This window comes from Erythrolamprus reginae, chromosome 2, assembly GCF_031021105.1.
Source record: "Erythrolamprus reginae isolate rEryReg1 chromosome 2, rEryReg1.hap1, whole genome shotgun sequence".
NCBI lineage: Eukaryota > Metazoa > Chordata > Lepidosauria > Squamata > Dipsadidae > Erythrolamprus > Erythrolamprus reginae.
Window position 1 is genome coordinate 214,909,376 of NC_091951.1, and position 20,553 is coordinate 214,929,928.

At 43.6% G+C, this 20,553-nt stretch overlaps 1 protein-coding gene across 2 annotated transcripts in view; it reads right to left on the reverse strand.

The window, feature by feature from the left end:
- Positions 1-20,553, reverse strand: part of AP1M2 (adaptor related protein complex 1 subunit mu 2) — a 124,895-nt gene that overhangs the window by 51,322 nt on the left and 53,020 nt on the right. For both annotated transcript variants that reach the window (XM_070741797.1, XM_070741794.1), the window contains exons 5-9: positions 8,125-8,272; positions 5,383-5,509; positions 4,639-4,781; positions 2,729-2,800; positions 106-264 (exon numbers count right to left, since the gene is read on the reverse strand). In XM_070741797.1, the coding sequence (XP_070597898.1) occupies positions 106-264; positions 2,729-2,800; positions 4,639-4,781; positions 5,383-5,509; positions 8,125-8,272 (649 nt within the window). The remainder of the gene's footprint in view (positions 1-105; positions 265-2,728; positions 2,801-4,638; positions 4,782-5,382; positions 5,510-8,124; positions 8,273-20,553) is intronic.

Below are 20,553 nucleotides of genomic sequence, written 5' to 3' on the forward strand. Positions count from 1 at the left end.
TTCCTGCTTAAGCAGGGGGTTGGACCTGATGATCTGCAAAGTCCCTTTCAACTCTAATAAATAAATAAATAAATAAATACATAAAACAAAAGGATTTTTTCTTACTGGGAAAGACTTTATGTTCCAGACAACAGTATTCTTTTCAGGCATATATTTTGCATTGCCAATGTTGGTTTTGAATTTGGGTGAGTCAGCATCACTTGGAACAGGCACACTTATCTCCACACCATTGGCCACTGATTGTTTTTTGAACTGGCCCTTTGCCTTTTACAGAAAAAAAAACAGAATAAAAATAGCATATGAAAAAGACATATTTCCCTGATGAATTAAGTCTGTGACACAAGAGAAAGATCCAAAACTCAAGATAGTTTGGACTCTTTTTTTTTTAATCCAATGAAGACAGACATGCTCTTTTCTGCAAATTCCATACCTTTAGAACATTTAACATACTGCATAGTGCTGGATGGGATCTCAGGTGTCTCCTAGTTCAATCTCCTGCACAACGCAGGAGCCTTACACCATCCACAGTCAAATGATTGTCTAGTCTATTTCTAAAAACCTGCAGTAATGGAGCACCCACAATTTGGGAGGTAAGCTATTCTTACTTTTAGGTTGGATGCAATGTTCCCTCTAACGCACGCACCGCACTGGGGCACAGGGAAAAACCAAGCTCAGCCCAGAGTTTTCCATGCCAGCGCGATGGAGTCGGCGTCCCGTAGGCTCTAAGCCCTGCCCGGCTTCTCCAGCTCTGTCACTGCGTGCCTCTTCCCCGGGCGGCCTTGACATCAGCGGGCCCCTGTGCGTGCAAGCTCCTTGCCTCCACCGCCTCCTCTTCCACTGCCCCGCTGCCTGAGTGGTGGAAGATCCAATGTCGCTTTTACTCTTTTTTCCCCTACCTTTAGCAAAAGCGACATTGGGTCTTCCACCAGCCCCTTGTAAACAGGCTCAGGCAGCAGGATGGTGGAAGAGGAGGTGGTGGAGGCAAGGGGCTTGCACGTGCCCCCCCCCCCATGGCACAAGGCAAGCATGGCGGTCAGGGCAGCAGGGGACCCCTGACGTCAAGACCTGCAACGGCCAGCAAAGCTGCTGACAGCAACCATCCGATCGCTGTGAAGGAGTCTCAAACGCCTCCTGAGGGGGTTTATAGCAGGGCCTGGAAGATTGCCCCCCCTGCCGCATTTTGAAATGGAGAATGCGAGCTGTCCGTTGTGAGTGCTGAGACAATGGGAGGAGTTGTGAAACTTCAGAGAGAGGGGTGGGGGTTGGAGAGGGAGGATGAAGCTTAGGAGAGGAAGGATGAAATGGTGGGAGGGGCTGGAGCCAAGTGCCTGGCAGCATGTCTCTTCCCCACCCCGTTCTCCCTCCAACACGGCGGGTCCACCTCCCCCCTGTTTTGGAGCCAACGCAGGAATGAGAGAGACCTGGAAGGAGAGAATGAGAGAGAGGGAAAAGAGAGAAGTGGAGAGGAAGGAAGGAAGGAAGGAAGGAAGGAAGGAGAAATGGAGGAAGGAGGAAGGAGGAAGAATGAAATGAATGGAGGGAAAGAGGGTGGAAGGACCTTTGGGGGGGGAATTTTTTCCCTCAACATACATTCAAACACTACAATGTACCGTATAATTTTCCATGAATAAAATGCAGTATTTTCTTAGTAACTAATATCAATCATCCCAAAAGTTGCAAAAGTTTTTTTTCCTAATTTTGTTATCCAGTTACATACATTTTCTTTTAGTTAAATTCCTTCATTAATGTTCCTTCAAAAAGTACAACACCAATTATATTTCTAACTTATTAACCAGTATACCAAAGTGCTAAATTCAATTCCATTTATGCATTAATCAGTATCACCTACTGCATATCTTATTATAATCAATACTTCTAACTTTATTAAAACATCAGCAATTCCTAAATCCATATATCTAAATAGAAAAATAAAAGTTAAAAAAGAGCAAACAAAACAATACTCCAAGCTTAATCAACCCTTCTCAAACTCCAATTTCTTCAATCTGAGCAGAACTTTCAACCAAACCCTTTTCTTTTTTATTTTTTGTATCCCCTTTTAATCCCCTTTTCCATTTTATTCTTTGTATTCTTCCTTCTAGGAAGAAATGATTTTGTTAGAAAAATAAAGGGGTTATTGGATCAAACTTTGGACACTTGACAAGTTAGTTATGATGATGGCCATGTCCCAGGGTTATGTGAACATCTTTTGGGATGTTGAAGCAGCTGCAGGGATTCACTTAACGACTGTGGCAAGAAAGGTGGTAAAGTGAGGCAGAACTCACTTAATAACCGTCTTACTCAGGAGATAGAAACATTGGCCTTATTGGTTCATTTACTGACTGTTCAAAATTGCAACGGCCCTGAAAAAAGTGACTTATGGCCCTTTTTAACACTTAGGACCTTTGCAGCAGCCCGATGATCGGAGGATCAAAACTTTGCTGCCGTTTCATTTTTATGACCGTTGCTGTGTGTCCTGAGGTCATGTGACCCCCTTTTATTTCTAATCGATTGATGCCCAGGCATGGAAATGTGCCGCTCAAACATTATACTTTTCTGCTCACACCGAAAAAAATTAGAGGGAACACTGGTTGGATCTCTTTATGCTTGCCAATTTGAATCAATCAATAGCATTTACAGGAATAAAAGATAAGAGTGTGCATTTTATTAGGTCTTTTTTTTACACTGGAGGTCTTGCAGAGGAATGAGGATATTGCTCGAAATAATTCACCTTAACCATAATCTCCACTCGGCTATGAGAAAACTTTTCAATGACAGATTCGATCCAGATGAGAGGTTTTACCTTTTTGGGATGGGGAATAGGAGAGAAAGAACAAAAGATATGCATGAATTTTAAAGCTTCCAATATAATAGAGGATGTAGAATAGTCCAAAGATTATTGCACTACACATGATGAAACTTATCCCCTTGGAGTTCTGTTATAATTAGAATTCCATTAATTTTAATTAGATCTGCACCATTGAGTGGCCTTATTTAATGTAGCAACAGCAGGGATAATAATCTATGAGACACAGAGTCCATGAGTCCTTCAGGACTGGGTGGCACAGAAGTCAAAATAAATAAGTTTAAGTTTAAGTTTAATTTGATTTGTATCCCGGCCCTCTCCGAAGACTCGGGGCGGATCACAACATATACAAAGAAACAGTAGTAAATCAATCCAATTAATATACATAAAAACAATCCTTAAAAATTCTAATTTAAAAAAAACTTCCATTAACATTCATCCAACAATCATACTAAAAAGCATTCATTGCTCCTCGATCCACAGCTCACATTAGAGAACTATCTTTCAGCTGTGGCGAGGGGGACGTTTGCCCAGGTTCGCCTGGTGCACCAGTTGCGGCCCTATTTGGATCGGGACTCACTGCTCACAGTCACTCATGCCCTCATCACCTCAAGATTCGACTACTGTAATGCTCTCTACATGGGGCTACCTTTGAAAAGTGCTCGGAAACTTCAGATCGTGCAGAATGCAGCTGCGAGAGCAATCATGGGCTTCCCAAGGTATGCCCATGTTACTCCACACTCCGCAGTCTGCATTGGTTGCCGATCAATTTCCGGTCACAATTCAAAGTGTTGGTTATGACCTATAAAGCTCTTCATGGCATTGGACCAGAATATCTCCGGGACCGCCTTCTGCCGCATGAATCCCAGCAACCGATTAAGTCCCACAGAGTTGGCCTTCTCCGGGTCCCATCAACTAAACAATGTCGTTTGGCGGGCCCCAGGGGAAGAGCCTTCTCTGTGGCAGTCCTGACCCTCTGGAACCAGCTCCCCCCTGAGATTAGAACTGCCCCCACCCTCCTGGCCTTTCGTAAGCTCCTTAAAACCCACCTCTGCCATCAGGCATGGGGGAACTGAAATAACTTCCCCAGGCCTATACTGTTTATGTATAGTATGCTGTGTGTATGTTTTCTTAAATTATGGGTTTTTAGTTTTAATTAAGAATTAATTTGTATTGTACATTGTTTTTTCTATTACTGTTGTGAGCCGCCCCGAGTCTTCGGAGAGGGGCGGCATACAAATTTAATAAATAAATAAAATAAATCATTTTTTTATTCTAATCACTGTAGAACCAGAAAACATATTTAATTTTATTTTGTTGGGGAAATGTTCAGAAGAAAAAAGTGCTAGAGTCCTAGAGTAGTGTTACTGGGATTCTATCCTAGAGCAGTGTTGCACAAAATACCTGGTTATTTTGTGTAACACTGAGTTCATTCTTTGTATTAAACTACTGTATATGACTCTTTTTTTGGACTGGTTGTTTGTGTTATATGCATGGCTGGCTTGTTGTTGCAAAGAACCTTGACACTACATACAGCCATTACTAAGCATTTATCATAAAGTTTTTCAGATATCTCAATAAGATTTCTGATTGGCAACGAATCAGCCTGCTTGAAAAAGGAAACCATTAATTATCTGGACATACTGTAGTTTCTGTTGTTGTCTCCTTACGAAAATAAAATCTCCCTTCCATAGCAATTTCTACTATTTTATAAAGAGCATGGACATCAATCATTAGCAATCCACTAGGCAAGGGAAAGATACCAATCTAAACAGAGGGAAGATAGTACAGGAGAACACTCTTATTGTGAGTAAATTTCCACTTCAAATATCTACCTGTGTACTCAGGCGATATGACATAAGCTCAAAATCTCCATCAGGTGGAATGAAGGAAATAGTACGGTCATTGTCAAAACGTGATAGTCGCACACACTGGTGGAACTTGACATCCTCGAGTTCTACAGATTTATTTTTTCCACCTGAAAATCAGAAGTATAATTATTAAATGACATATATAATTGGCACAGTTTCAACACTAGATTTATTAAGAAACAATTGCCTATTTTTGGTTGGAAGCTTCACAAAACTTTAAGTCTTCAATGGAAGTCACATTTCACACACACAAAAAAAGAAAAATAATGAGCCCTATTATCTGATCAAATCCTGTGAATATGCTGCAAAAGAAACATATAAAGTTATAAACAGCTTTGCAGGATTAAAAACTAAATAAAATTTAACAATACAAAATTCCAAGCAAAAATTATAGCATAGTTTATTGAAATTAAACCAAAATGAATGGACTTTTATACACATTATCAAAGCAAAATTGCAGACTAGATCTTTCTTCTAACTTTATAACCAATCTGACCCATTTATTTTATTTCTATTTATTTATTTTATTTGTCAAACATGTATAGGATAGTAGTTTGTATAAACATAAGTAAAAAATAATGATTAAAGAAGATAATAGAACAGTATGAAAGTGCAAAGACATTATTGATATGAGACTCCAATCTGAGACTCACCTATTATGTCCATTCCTCCCCAAATTCACATATTATTACACTGTGATTTACTTACGTCCTGTGAGTTCAAAAAGGACCCTGTCATTGAGACCCAGACGTAGTTCCGGCATACCAGAAAGTAACACCTTCAGTTTGATAGAACCTACTATCTCACTCAGCAGGACACTTCCATTGGCATTAACCTGAAAGACAAAGTAGGATTGGCGGTCCTACATTCCAGTGGTGGATTGCTACCAGTTCAACCCAGTTCGGGCGAACTGTGCATGCACAGAATGATCTGTGCATACACAGAAGCACTGGACACAAGTGAAGCAAGCACACACGGGCATTCACAATTCCGAACCAGTAGCAAAGGTCAGCGAAACCCACTACTGCTCCATTTACTCTCCACACTCTTCTTCATGAGGAAATAGGGCTCCTCCCCCTCCCCCTCTTGAATGTAGTCATGCTGAAGTTCCCAACAAAACATGGAAACAAAAACTTCACCACCATTAAATCACAGTGGGTAACCCTAGAAGACTCAAAAGGTGGAGTAATAATGATAAAATGAAATATGAATGATATCAAGTCAAATGATGTTATATTTATTTTTTTAAAATAAATTAAACTGAATTGTTAAATTGTCCTGTGGTTAGTTGTCCTATGACAAATTGGCCATGGCGAATTGTCCCACAGTGGTGAGTTGGCTGCGGTGAGTTGCCTGTGGCTGATTATCCCATTCCATCCAGTAATGGAGAACCCATGTCTGAAGGCAAGTCTGATTAATTGTTCTCACCATTAGTAAATTTCTCCTTAGTTCTAGGTTGCTCCTTCCCTTGATTAGTTTCCAACCATTGTTTCTTCTTTTGCTTTCTGGTGCTTTGGAAAATAGATTGATTCTTCTTCTTTGTGGAAGCCCCTCAAATATTGGAACACTGCTATCATGTCACCCCAGTCTTTCTTTTCACTAGCCAATTCCTGCAATTGTTTTTCATATGTTTTAGCCTTCAGACTCCTAATCATCTTTGTTGCCCTTCTCTTTCCAAAGTCTTTTTTTAAATAATCTGGTGACCAAGTTTTCCAGAAGTTGACTTAATAAAGCTTTATAAAGCTATATTGGTAGTTCCCATTAACTTGATTCTATCCCTCTGTTAAGTTGCTTTTTTGGCTGCTACTGCACACTACTGGCTCATATTTGATTGTCCACTAGGACTCCAAGACACCTCTCACAGAATGCTATTGAGCCAAGTTTCATTTAATCTATACCTGTATATTTGTTTTTTCTTGCCTAATTGTAATACCTTATTTTTCTCTACATGGAATTTCATTTTGTTGGGCAGGGACCAGTGTTCAACTTTGTCTAGATCCATCTGGATCTTGAGCCAATCATCATGGGTTTTGGCTATTCCTGCCAGCTTAGTTTCATTTGCAAATTTCATGAGTTCCCTTTCTATTTCTTTTAAATTATTTATGAAGTTTTTGAAGAGGGTTGGGCCTAAAATAGAATCTTGGGATACTCCACTGCTTCCTTTCTTCCATGCAAATATTGAAGACTAAATATTGAGTGTCATTTGTCACATGAAAAATGAAAAAAATTAACTTGTGATTTATGGCTTTGAAGTTTAGACATAGAAATTATAGAAAGAAGAGTATCATGATGTACTGTAAGTTTAGAGAGGTTGAATTGTACAGGTATTTATCATTGCTGTAAAGAATATTGGTAGCCATTTCTTTGTATTTTTTTCCTTTTCTATTTCCTTTTAATTTTTTTCTTGCATTGTTTTGCTTTCTCTTTACTTCTTTTTTCCTTTTCTTTTTTTACTTTATATCAGTTTATTATTAGTTTTATTTTTCTAAAAAATAATAAAGTTATATATATTTATATAATTATAAAATTACATATACCAGTATAACAAGGCAGATGCACAGATACAGATGCAAAATGAAGATCTTACTCCATTTTTCTGTCCATTGTCAAAATGTTAGTCTTCATCTGCTTCATAGGGTAATTATTTGAACTAATCTTCCATGTTCTTCAGTTGCTCAGTTAAAGTACCATTGCTTAAGGTATGACTATGCCGACTATATTTTTTTCCAAATGTGTCGGCTTTACTATCTTAATGAAATACTGTAATACAATATTTCATTTTCTCTACTGTATATATTAAATTTTACATAAAGATAGTTGAGGTACTTGAAAAAGTGTAGTGTATTTATCAATAATAGCGAACCTATGACACGCATGTCACAGGTGGCACACAAAGCTATATCGGAGGGCATGCGAGGTGTTGCCCTATGTCAGCTCACCTTTGGCCTTCTTTTAGACCATTTTTGCTCTCCCCAATCTTCAGGAGAACCTCCTGAACCCTGGGGATAGTGAAAAATGGCCCAATGACCCAACCAGAAGCTAATTTCCAAACTTCAGGTTGGCCCATTGGGCCATTTTTTGCATTGTCCAGGCTTCAGGAGGCTTTCCTGAATCCTGCGAGGAGTGAAAGAAAGCCCAATGGTCCTACCCAAAGTCCGAGGGCTTCAGTGAGCCCTGTGCGCATGCATGGGAGGGCAGCATGTGGGTTGCATGAATGGATGGGGGGAGAGCATTGCCCTATAGGTGTGGGCATGGGTGTGCACCCTTTTGGCATGCGAGCTAAAAAAGCATTTAAATATGTCATCATGTTCAGGCATAAAGTCAAAGTTCACTATTTTTGTATTTTGCACATATTAAAATTGCTTTCTCAACCTGTCACAATGATGTTGAAGTTTCTAAAAAACCTATTTTATTCAATTTTTTACCAGAAATAACTGAAGTCTGACTCACCAACAGGTTAACAGATTCAATGACATCAATGAAGACCTCATTCTTCTTGTATTTAAGCCCCTCCAATCTCCAAGAGACTGCATTGGTGACAGTGGCTGGAATCCGGAATTTAGCTATCTCCAGTTTGTTGCCCTGCTGAGTGATATACCTATGATGCAGTGAAAGAATTCTTCCTGGTCAAACATTCTACTACTAGCTGGTCTCAGATACATTTTGCTGTCTAGAGTAGCATCAAACTATCAGCAGCATTTCAGGTGGTCAGGGAGGGGAAGAAAATGTATTTTCCAATGGAAGAACTCCTTCTTTTAAGTAGGACTAAGAATGAATCCTTCCTAGTTATGATGCTGAGACATACTATCAGGGCCGCCGATAGGGCGGTACTACTGGGAGTGGCGTACCGGGCCCGGGCAAATTGGAAAATGGGGGGGGCCCGGCGCCCGCCAAAATCTCCCCAACCCAGATTGCGATGGGGAAAAGCGCGCCAAGGAAAGCAAAAGGACCAGAGACACCTCGCCAAACTTCGCCTCTGCGGAGCTTCTCTGACTGCGGCCCACACCTTCTTCCCACCCCCGCGAGGAAAGAAGGCAGGGAGGCCGGCAGACAGGCAGGGAGCCCCGATCGCAGCCGCGGAAGAAAGCGCGGGGGTGAATTGGCCCTCTGGAAGCCAAGCCGCGCTGCTGGGGAAGCCGGGAGAGGACTGAGCCTGGCCGGCTTCTCCGCCAGCCTTGTGTGTCCCCCAAGGATTGCGAGGGCAAGAGAGCAGCACCTTTTGGCCTCCGGAGGTGCTGGGCCGGGGATTCGGGGGGGGCCGTGAACACCGCCCGCCGCCCGGAGCCAATGGCTTCTTTTGGGCGGGCTTTAGCTTACTCGCTCACCTTCCTGCTGCTGGTGCTGGGAGCAGGTAAGTGTGCGCGGACGGCCGGGTGGGAAGGGCGAGACGCGAGGGGGAGGCAAGGTCCCTCTTTTCATGCATCCGCTCAGTGAGCCTCTCCTTCCTTCCCTCCTTCCATTTCTTTCATTCCCCCTCTCTATTTTTATTTCTCATTCATTCTCTTTCTTTCTTTTCTCTTTCTTTCTTTTCTTCTTTCTTTCTTTCTTTTGTTTCTTTTTCTTTCTCTCTTTCTCTCTTGCTCTTTCATTCTTTTTTTCTTTCTCTTGCTTTCTTTCTTTCTCTTGCTTTCTCTCCTTCCTTCCCTCCTTCCATTTCTTTCATTCCGCCTCTCTCTTTTTATTTCTCTTTCATTCTCTTTCTTTCTTTTCTCTTTCTTTCTTTCCTTCTTTCTTTCTTTCCTTCTTTCTTTTCTTTCTTTTTCTTTCTTTCTCTCTTTCTCTTTCATTCTTTTTTCTTTCTCTTGCTTTCTTGCTTTCTCTTGCTTTCTCTCCTTCCCTCCTTCCATTTCTTTCATTCCCCCTCTCTCTTTTTATTTCTCTTTCATTATCTTTCTTGCTTTCTTTCTTGCTTTTTCTTTCTCTCTTTTACCTTCCCTTCCTCTATTTCTTCTTTTCTTTCTCCTTCCTACCTTCTTCCCTCCCTCCCTTCCTTCAGTCCTTCCTCTCTTACTCTCCCCTTTCATAAGTTTCCTTGCTTCCTTCCTCGGTTCCTGTCCCTTCCCCCTTCCTTTCCTTCCCTCCCTCCCTCCATTTCTTGCTTTCCTTCTCCTTCCTCCCTTCTTTCCTCCCTCACTCCCTTCTTTCACTCCTTCCTCTCTTACTCTCCCCTTTCACCTTTCCTTGCTTCCTTTGCACCCTTCCTCTGTTCCTGTTCCTTCCTTCTTTCCTTCCTTCCTTCCCACCCTCCGTCCATTCATTCACCCATTCCTCTCTTGCTCGCCCCTTTTACCCTCCCTCCCTCCCTTCCTTCCTCCCTTCCTTCCTTCCTTCCTTCCTTCCTAGCTCGCCCTCGCCTTTCTTCCCTTCCTTCCAGATGGGAGTGCCCCCTCAAGACACCCGCCTGACTGCTGGTACCCTGCTTTTTCTCTCCCCTCGTCCTTTCCAGCTCCTCGCCGGTGGCTGCCGGGTGTGGGATCCCCCTCCCCTCTCCCCTCACTAGAAAGCACATGGTTTTTTGTCAACAAGAAGGGAGAAGTGCCAAGGAGCCGTAAATAAGCCTCGCTCCACCTGACCAATGCCAGGAGGATCTTTCTTTCCCTTGTCACTCCCGCTTCTTTCTTTCTCCTGGACGAGTCCACACAATCGGCTTAACCCAGTTCCTGAAATAGCCTATGGCAGTGCTTCCCAACCTTGACAACTTGAAGATATCTGGACTTCAACTCCCAGAATTCCCCAGCCAGCATTTGCTGGCTGGGGAATTCTGGGAGGTAAAGTCCAGATATCTTCAAGTTGCCAAGGTTGGGAAACACTGGCCTATGGGACCGCCTCGCTTGGCGTGAAGCGGGAAATGATCCCCGGGGGATGGAGTGGCTTGGCGACTTAAAATAGTTTTAAAATGGCGGGGGGGGGGGCAGACACTTAGGCTGTATGGGGCCCCAAAATTCCTGATGGTGGCCCTGCATACTGTACCTGTACATTTGACAAAAAACGTATTTTGGAGTTTGAATAAGAAGAGGAGGAGAAAGGAGGGAAATTGCCATCCTCCAATCAGTTTGAATTTACATAGGCTGGGTAACCTTGCATCCAACCACACACATGGAAGACAAACTAACCACACACCCAGAAGAAGTACCAACCACACACACAGAAGACAGACCCACCACACAGAAGACTGAGGAAGGAACTGACTCCATGGTGATTTGCAGAGTGTGTTCCATGTACACACTATTGCCCTCAAACCTAAACTTTACATGCAACAAATTTAAATCAATCCAACTATTTGAGGGAAAAACAGAAAACCTAGAGAAATACCTATAAACTGTGAAACTGAAACACCAAAATGAGAAAGACCAACAAACTCCTAGCAGAATCAACACCTCAGAGGAGCAATACAGAATCAACCCCCCAGAGGATGAAAACGGCTAGACACATGTCACCCAAACAAGGAAATACAAACCAAATACAAAACCACTACCAATTCCAACCCCACCTCACTCCCTCCCAACCCCACTGCCCACAAGCAACAAATACCTAGGACTCCTAACAGAAGAGAACGCACAGATAATTGACAAAGAATCACCAGAAAGAAAGCACAATAAAACAATGCCAACTGACACCACCGCAAGAAAGAAAAAGACCCCCCACACCAACCCAGTCAAAAGAAAAAGGAGAATGCTGGTGATTGGTGACTCAATTCTTAGGGGAACTGAACCTACCATCTGCAGACCAGACAATCAAATCAGAGAGGTGTGCTGCCTCCCTGGAGCCAAAATCTCTAACATAACGCAAAGCCTTACCAAAATATTAAAGCCCACTGACTACTACCCCATACTGGTGATCCATGCAGGAACAAATGACACAGGGAAAGACATGGATCAAATAATGAAAGACTATGACCACTTGGGCAACACAGTCAAAAAGATAGGTGCACAGGTTGTTTTTTCTTCCACCCACAAGAGGACGACATCCAGAAAGAGAACACAAAATCCCACAAATAAACTACTGGCTAAGGAGATGGTGTCGCCAAAACAACTTTGGTTTCCTCGACCATGGCCTACAATATCTTCAAGAAGGACTTCTAGCAAGAGACGAGATACATCTCACTACAGATGGGAAGAACCCCCTAGGAAATCGACTAGCCCATCTTATCAGTAGGGCTTTAAACTAGATCTGAGAGGGGTGGGTGACCAAACTAAGAGACTGAACAACGAACAAAATAAGGAAGGGGAACTGTTAAATATGCATTGAAGCAATGTAAATAGTTGAATCTGTGTTGAGCGTCTCTGATTGGTTGAGACTTTGACAGTTGGGTTTCGGCGGGAAGTTAAAGAGTATAAAAGGAGCGTCTGGCTCTGCGTAAAACCAGTCGCATTCCTAGCTGAAGTCACTTTCCACTAAGAGCTGAACGAATAAAGAAAATTCTTTGGAACCAACTGCTTCAGACTTTTCACTGGCGACGTCGGACGGTCGAACCTACGATCTCCCACCATGGATAACCTGCCTGTCGGAAGAGCTCCTGACTTCTTCGACCCAGAAAAGTCCACCTGGGACAACTACATAGCAAAATTCGACATCTTCCTGGAAGCTGCGGGAATGAAAGATGCTGACGGCAACAGAAAGAGAGCCATCTTCCTCAATTACTGTGGCTCCGAAATCTACGATCTTGCCCAGACGCTGACAGACCCGTTGCCGGCAAACTCCGTGACTTGGGATGCCTTGAAGTTCAAGCTCGCTGCCCATTTCAAGCCCACCAAACCGGCCATCGTATTCCGGCACCAATTCTCCCGAATGAGCCAGCTCGTCACCGAATCTATCAACCAATACGCGACCCGTCTTCGCACCGCCTTGTCAAAATGCAAGTTTGACAACTCTGAAGCCCAGCTCATCGATGCCTTGATATTCAGCATGAAAAATGCAGCCGTACGAAACAAACTCCTCACGGAAGATGAGCCATCCCTACAAACAGTGATCAAGACGGCTCAAACTGCTGAGATCTCTGAAGCTGCCGCTAAAGAACTAAAACAAAATGACAAGCGGGAAGTCGTTGCAAAGATCAACACCCAACCTTCCCAGTCCGAGTCATCAGAAGAGCAAGGTCTACCAGCCAACACTGAAGACAACTGTTTCCTGCTTAAGACTGACCCCTCGAGACCACCAAGACAACCCCGACCCATCTTTCCCTGCTCCGGCTGCCGAGGGAACCATCCGTGCCTGAAGTGCCCTTTTCGGGAGTCGATCTGCCGCCGATGCGACTGCCGGGGGCACATCGCGGAGGCCTGCAGAGCCCCCATGCCTGAGGACTCCTTCTCTGCCCAGCGTCCTCCTCGCCCTCAGGGTCAGCCTGGCCAGACGCGCAACAACCGCAATCCTCGCTTTCCTGGCCGCAGAAATAATGCAAGCACCAACCAAAACTACGCATGAGGTAACCTTACTCATTCAATTAATAGCACAGTAACCAAAGACTCGAGCAAAATTGTAATTTCACTGCTCCTTAACGAGAAACCATGCCAGATGGAACTAGACACTGGGTCTAGATTTACCATAATGCCTTGGGGAAAACTAAAGTTATACATGCCTGCTCTTACCCAGGCTACCTTAGAACCAAGTGCTCTTGTAATTAGGGATTTTCAGGGGGGAGTTATTCCTGTTATGGGAAAGATTGATGTACCTGTGGTTTTTAAAAATGTAAACTGTATGCTACCTTTGATTGTAGTGTCTGGGGCTAGACATTCCCTCGTGGGATTACAATGGATGGCTCCCCTGGGTATTATAATTACTGGTATTCACAATATAACTGAACAAAAAAACCCTAATTTCCTACAGGAGTTTCCTGACATCTTTAGTTCCACCTTGGGCTCCTACAAAGGCCCACCAATATCCTTTTCTCTAGATCCTAAAATTCCCCCTGTGAGGCTTAAACCTTGTAGAGTTCCCCTGCCTCTACTTCCAAAACTGGACCAGCAACTGGACAAACTAATAGCACAGGGCATCCTGGTCCCTGTTGACCATGCCCCTTGGGAAACCCCCATAGTTACTCCTTTAAAGCCTGGTGGCTCATTGAGGGTTTGCGCTGACTATAAGTCAACTCTTAATAAGGCCCTGCAACACCACCCTTGTACCCTATTCCTGTGGTCCAACAATTGCTCCATTCTCTGGGGGAAGGGAAGATATTTGCTAAAATCGATTTAGCCCAGGCATATCAGCAGTTGCCTGTCGATGAGCCAACCGCCCTCGCACAAACAATAGTCACACACAGGGGTGCATTTAAATGCACAAGGTTGCAGTTTGGTGTAAGCGTAGCCCCTGGAATCTTCCAGAGTTTAATGGAAAGGCTACTATTTGGAATAAAAGGGGCAATACCATATTTTGACGATATTTTAATATCAGGAGAAAGCCAACTACAATTAAATCATAGGATTAGGGAAGTTTTAAAACGATTACAGCAAAAGGGCCTTAGAATTAGAGCAGATAAATGTGGGTGGGGTACCCACAGTGTGGAATTTCTAGGTTACAGAATTGATGGAGAGGGCATTCATCCAACCCCAGATAAAATAAGGGCCATAAGAGAAGCTCCAGAGCCCCAGAACAAAACTGAATTACAGGCATTTCTGGGCCTTCTTAATTTCTATTCTGTTTTCTTAAAACAGAAAGCTACAGCAGCGGAGCCTCTCCACAAATTGCTACAGAAGGGAATACCTTGGACCTGGGGGAAAACTGAGCGTGAAGCATTTGCCAAAATAAAGAACCTTTTATCATCAAACAGCGTAGTGGTCCAATATAGCACTTTGCTACCAGTAAGATTGACATGCGATGCTTCACCGAATGGTGTAGGAACTGTTTTGGCACACATATTGCCAAATGGCACAGAAGCCCCGATAGCTTACTTTTCAAGGACACTTTCTAGCACAGAACGAAATTATAGCCAATTAGATAAAGAGGCCTTAGCCCTAGTAGCTGGGGTTAAGAAATTCCACAATTATATTTTTGGGCGCAAGTTTGAGTTAGCAACAGATCATAAACCTCTATTGGGACTCTTAGCAGAAAATAAACCCACACCTCCATTTATGTCACCACGTCTAATTAGGTGGACCATATTCTTAGCAGCTTATAGCTATGAACTCAAACATAAGGGGGGGAAAGAAATTAATCACGCAGATGGTCTAAGCAGGTGCCCCATGACCTTAGCAGTAGAAGACCCAGCCCCAGCTGCAGATGTTTTAGTCTTAGAATTAGAAGATAACCCAATTACTACTGCTAAAGAAATAGCTGAGTACACAAGACAAGATCCCATATTACAGAAAGTAGTCAACTATGTATTAAGGGGATGGCCTGACGAGAGCCAAGATGATTGCTTGAAAGATTTCAAAAACAAACGGCTAGAATTGTCTTATCTTAAAGGGTGTCTCTTGTGGGGAGACAGGGTCATTATTCCCTCTAACTTAAGGAACAAGGTCTTAAAATTATTGCATATGGGACACCCAGGTATTGTGCGAATGAAGAGTTTGGCTAGAGGACATTTATGGTGGCCAGGGCTTGATTCAGAGATTGAGAAATGGGTAGCCACTTGTGATCCATGTCAAGAATCTAGGCCAAACCCCCCCAGAACCACACCAATGGAATGGGAACAACCAAAGGGACCATGGTCAAGGATTCATATAGATTTTGCAGGCCCAATTGGGTCACAATCCTTTCTAGTAATTGTGGATGCTTATTCCAAATGGGTAGAAATCATTGCCATGAGCAGCATCACCACTAGCGCCACCATTAAGGCCCTGTGCCATCTTTTTGCCACACATGGCTGCCCTGACATATTGTTGTCAGATAATGGTCCCCAAAACTGCCAGGCAAATGGAATTATTTTTAGATCAATTAGGCATTAGGCACGCGCTCATCTCACCTTACTCCCCTTGGGCTAATGGATTGGCGGAGAGGTACGTGCGCGTGGCCAAAGAAGCCCTGCGCAGGTCAGGACCAGGTGAAGTGCAAGAACACCTTGACCAATTTTTATTAACCCAGCACATCATCCCAAATGCTACCACTCAAAAAAGTCCTGCTGAACTTTTGATGGGGAGAAAACTAAGGTCCCCAATAGATAGACTTCATCCCTTGTATTGTGGAGACAAAAATAATATTGTAAATTCTGAAAGAAACTTGTATCTAGGTCAAACTGTATTTGCAAAAAACTTTGATGGTGGACTTAATTGGTTAAAAGGGACTATAATACAACAAACCGTGCCAAAGACATACTATGTACGTTTAGACGATGGCTGGGTGTGGAAAAGGCACATCGGCCATCTACGAAGGCGCCAAGAGTCAACATCTGTACTGAACGCCACAACGGCCCGAGACACTAACTTGGATTATTCACCCTCGCTTCCTACAGAAGACTCCAACAGACGGACTTTGCAACAAAATCAAATGGATATACAAATCTACTCACCAATTCAACGATCTTCTTCCAGCAATGCCGAGCTAGCATCCTCAGGGATCGGCGTTGTGCCCGCGGACTCTACACTAGGGGCCATTCCGCAACCAAGGCCCTGGATTTCCAGTGGAGACGCTAGCGAGCCGACCTCCTCTTCGGCCGATTGCCAAGACTCGAATGATCTGCGCAGGTCTGAAAGGACTGCACACAGACCAAGCCGATTGGATGATTTTGTCACCTGGCTTTCTGTGTAAACTGTTTTTTTTTAACTAAGGAGGGAGGGGTGTTAAATATGCATTGAAGCAATGTAAATAGTTGAATCTGTGTTGAGCGTCTCTGATTGGTTGAAACTTTGAGAGTTGGGTTTCGGCGGGAAGTTACAGAGTATAAAAGGAGCGTCTGGCTCTGTGTAAAACCAGTCGCATTCCTAGCTGAAGTCACTTTCCACTAAGAGCTGAACGAATAAAGAAAATTCTTTGGAACCAACTGCTTCAGACTTTTCAGGAACAAATCAAGCTTACAAATCCAATCAGAGGATAAAAAATGTCCACCCAGAATCAGACACAAAAAACTAAAATGCCTGTACACAAACACACAAAGCCTGGGGACCAAACAGGATGAACTGAAATTACTAATGCATGAGGGTGAATACTATCTAATTCAGTGTTTCCCAACCTTTTTGGAGCCGCAGCACATTTTTCATATTTTCAAAATCCTGGGGAACATTGAGGGGGGGGGGGGCTAAAAAAGTTTGGACAAAAAAATCTCTCTTCCTCCCTTTCGCTCTATTTCTCTCTCCCTCCCTCTTTCTCTCTCTTCCTTCCTTTCTCTCTCCATCCCTCTTTCTTTCTCTCTTCCTTCCTTCCTCTCTCATCTCTCTTTCCTTCCTCTCCCTCCCTTTCTCTCTTTCCTTTCTCTCCCTTTCTGTCTATCCTTTCTATCTCTCACCCCTTCTCCCTCTTTCATTCCCTTTCTCTCTCATTCCTTTCTCTCCCTCTTTCCTTTCTATCTCTTTCTTTTTCTCCCTCCTTCATATCTTCTTTCTCTCCCCCCTTCCTCCCTCTTTCCTTTCTCCCCCTCCCTTTCTCTTCCTTTTTCTCTATCCTTTCTACCTCTTACTCTTTCTTTCTCTCCCTCCTTCATTCACTTTTCTCTCCCTCCCTTTCTCTCTCTTTCCTTCCTCTCCCTCCCTTTCTCTCTTTCCTTTCTCTCCCTTTCTGTCTATCCTTTCTATCTCTCACCCCCTTTCCCTCTTTCATTCCCTTTCTCTCCCTCCCTTTCTCTCTCATTCCTTTCTCTCCCTCTTTCCTTTCTATCTCTTTCTTTTTCTCCCTCCTTCATATCTTCTTTCTCTCCCCCCTTCCTCCCTCTTTTCTTTCTCCCCCTCCCTTTCTCTTCCTTTTTCTCTATCCTTTCTACTTCTTACTCTTTCTTTCTCTCCCTCCTTCATTCAATTTTCTCTCCCTCCCTTTCTCTCTCTTTCCTTTCTCTCCCTCCCTTATTCTCCCCTGGGGCTGCCTGTGCCTGCCCTGCACCACCCAACACGGACGGACAGCCCCCGGTCGTCGGTTCATCGCCCCCTCCCACACGGAGGGAGATCAGGCTGGCGAGGGCGGTAGATCTGCGTCCCCAGCCACTGGAGGGAAATCGGGCTGGCGGGGGCAGCGAATCCACCTCCCCAGCTGGGCGGAGGGAAATCGGGCTGGCGGGGGCGGTGAAACCACCTCCCCAGCCGGGTGGACGGAGATCGGGCTGGCGAGGGCGATGGATCCGCGTCCCCAGCCGCGCGGAGGGAAATTGGGCAGGCGAGCGGGTGGCCGCGGCTCCCTGTGTGCCCCTGGAAAAGGGTGCGTGGGGGGGCATTTTGGGGTGCTCTGGCGCAGGCGTGCCCAGCCTACAGGGAACGGTGCCCGGGGCCACTGCAGCCGGCAGCCTCCCGTTCCTGCTACCATTGCCCTCCCGCCGGGCCCAAAAGGACACTTGTTGCCGCCTCCACTGGGAAGCTCCAGCTGGGTTTCCGGTCTCAGAAGCTGAGCTTCACGGCACACCTGATGATGTCTCGCGGCACACCAGTGTGCCGCAGCACACCGGTTGAAAAACACTGATCTAATTGGAATAACAGAAACCTGGTGGGACAAAACACACGACTGGAACACGCAGATAAAGGGTTACAATCTCTTCAAGAAAAATAGGTCAAACAAGAAAGGAGGTGGAGTTGCATTATACATAAAAGACCACTTCACTGTCACAGAGATATATCCAACAAAAGAAGATAACCCCCTAGAAAGCATGTGGGTTAACATAAAAGAAAAAAAGTGCAACACTACAATAGGAGTATACTACAGGCCACCAAATCAAACTGATACAATGGACAACCTCTTTACAAGCAAACTTTTAGAAATATGCAATAAGCACAACACAACAATAATGGGGGACTTTAACTACCCCGACATCAACTGGAAAACCAACTCAGCACCAAGTGGAAAGTCTAATAGATTTCTCACCAGTCTTGCAGATAGCATTCTGGCCCAAAAAGTGGAAACAGGAACCAGAGGGACTGCAATACTAGACCTAATACTAACAAAACAGGGAAGAAATGATAGAGGGAATTGAAGTAGAAGGGATGTTGGGTGAGAGTGACCATGTCATCCTAAAATTCAATATAATATAATACAATTACTAACTGTTGAACCCAACACCACTACAGTCCCAGACTTCAGAAAAGTGGACTTCAGCAAGCTCAGAGACAACCTGGAAAATATTCCCTTGGAAGGAAGTTCTTTTTTTATATATATATATTTATTATTTTTCATTACAGAAACAAAAACAAACAACATTCAACATTCAAGGAGCTACCATTGCTCCGCTTGTCGTAGAAGTCTAACTAGTGTGGACCTGGGTAAAATAACTGATTCAGTGACTTTCTCAGAGGTGTTACCGGTTTGTGGCCAAGAGGATAAAACAACGTGTATCAGAGAGTTTAATGTATGGTTAAGGCAGTGGTGTAAAGCTGAAGGTTTTGGCTATGTAAGTCATGATGTCAGTAGGTGGTCTAATAGGGAGTTGTTTAAGAGGGATGGTTTGCATCCATCATACAGAGGTACCCAGGTGCTCGGTGAGGAATTCAGAACTTTCTTGGACAGGCATTTAAACTAGGTAAAGGGGACAGAGATGTAACTGATGTGGGTGATTTCTGTCCCCGACCAATGAGGATAAATCAGTTTTTGGAAGCTTATGAAAAGGGAGCTGCAAATAAAATAGATGTAGTTGTGGATGATAAGGGGCAAACTAATAATGAAAATAATGTTGTTCGGGTAATGTGCACGAATGCTCGAAGCTTGAGCAACAAGCTCTGTGAGTTAATGGCCATAATATCTAGAGATAATTTGGATCTGGTTGCCATAACTGAGACATGATTTAAGGATTCTAATGAATGGGAAATATCCATACCAGGATATACACTGTATAGGAAGGATAGAATAGAGAGAAGGGGAGGTGGAGTAGCCATTTATGTTAAAGAAAGTCTAAAAACAACACTAATTCAAAATACATGTCAAGATCTGGAGACTCTCTGGATTTGCATGCAAAATAAAGAAGGTTCTGTCATTAGAATTGGGGTGATCTATAGGCCTCCAGGGCAATCTGAGGAATATGACAACAAGATGGTGGATGAAATTACCCAAATGGCACTAAAGGGAGATATTGTGGTTATGGGTGATTTCAACATGCCTGATGTTGACTGGAATATCCCCAGTGCCCTTACATGCAAAAGTAAGAATATAGTAGAGGCCTTTACAGGAGCAGCTCTGGCACAGCTGGTTAAGACACCAACTAGAGGGGAGAATATTCTAGATTTAGTTTTTACGAATGGGAATTGGGTTTCAGAGGTCAAGGTGGGAGAAAATTTAGGTTGCAGTGACCATCTATGTTTGCGGTTTGATGTAAAAACTCATTGTGAGCAATCCTATAATGCAACCAAAGTATTGGATTTCAGAAAAACAAATTTTAATGCAATGGGGGAATATTTAGATAATGAATTAAAGGGGAGGGATAAAATGGCAGGAGCGAGCACCCAGTGGACTGTATTAAAAACGGCCATCTTAAAAGCCACTGGACTTGTATGTAAGACAAATAACTAAAGGTAAAAGGAAGAAGAAACCGCTATGGTTTAGCAATGATGTAAGGGCTACAGTCAATGAAAAAAAGGCTGCCTATAGGAGGTATAAAGAGTCTGGAAGTATAGCTGATAGGGAGGTGTATAAAATGAGACAGAAGGAGGCAAAACAGATAATATATGCTGCTAAAGCCTCAAAAGAGGAAGAAATTGCCAAATCTGTAAAGAAGGGGGATAAAACCTTCTTCAGATATATTAGTGATAAGAAGAAGAAAAACTGCGGCATCCCGAAGCTTAGTACCGGGAATAATACATGCATTAATGGGAATAAGGAGATTGC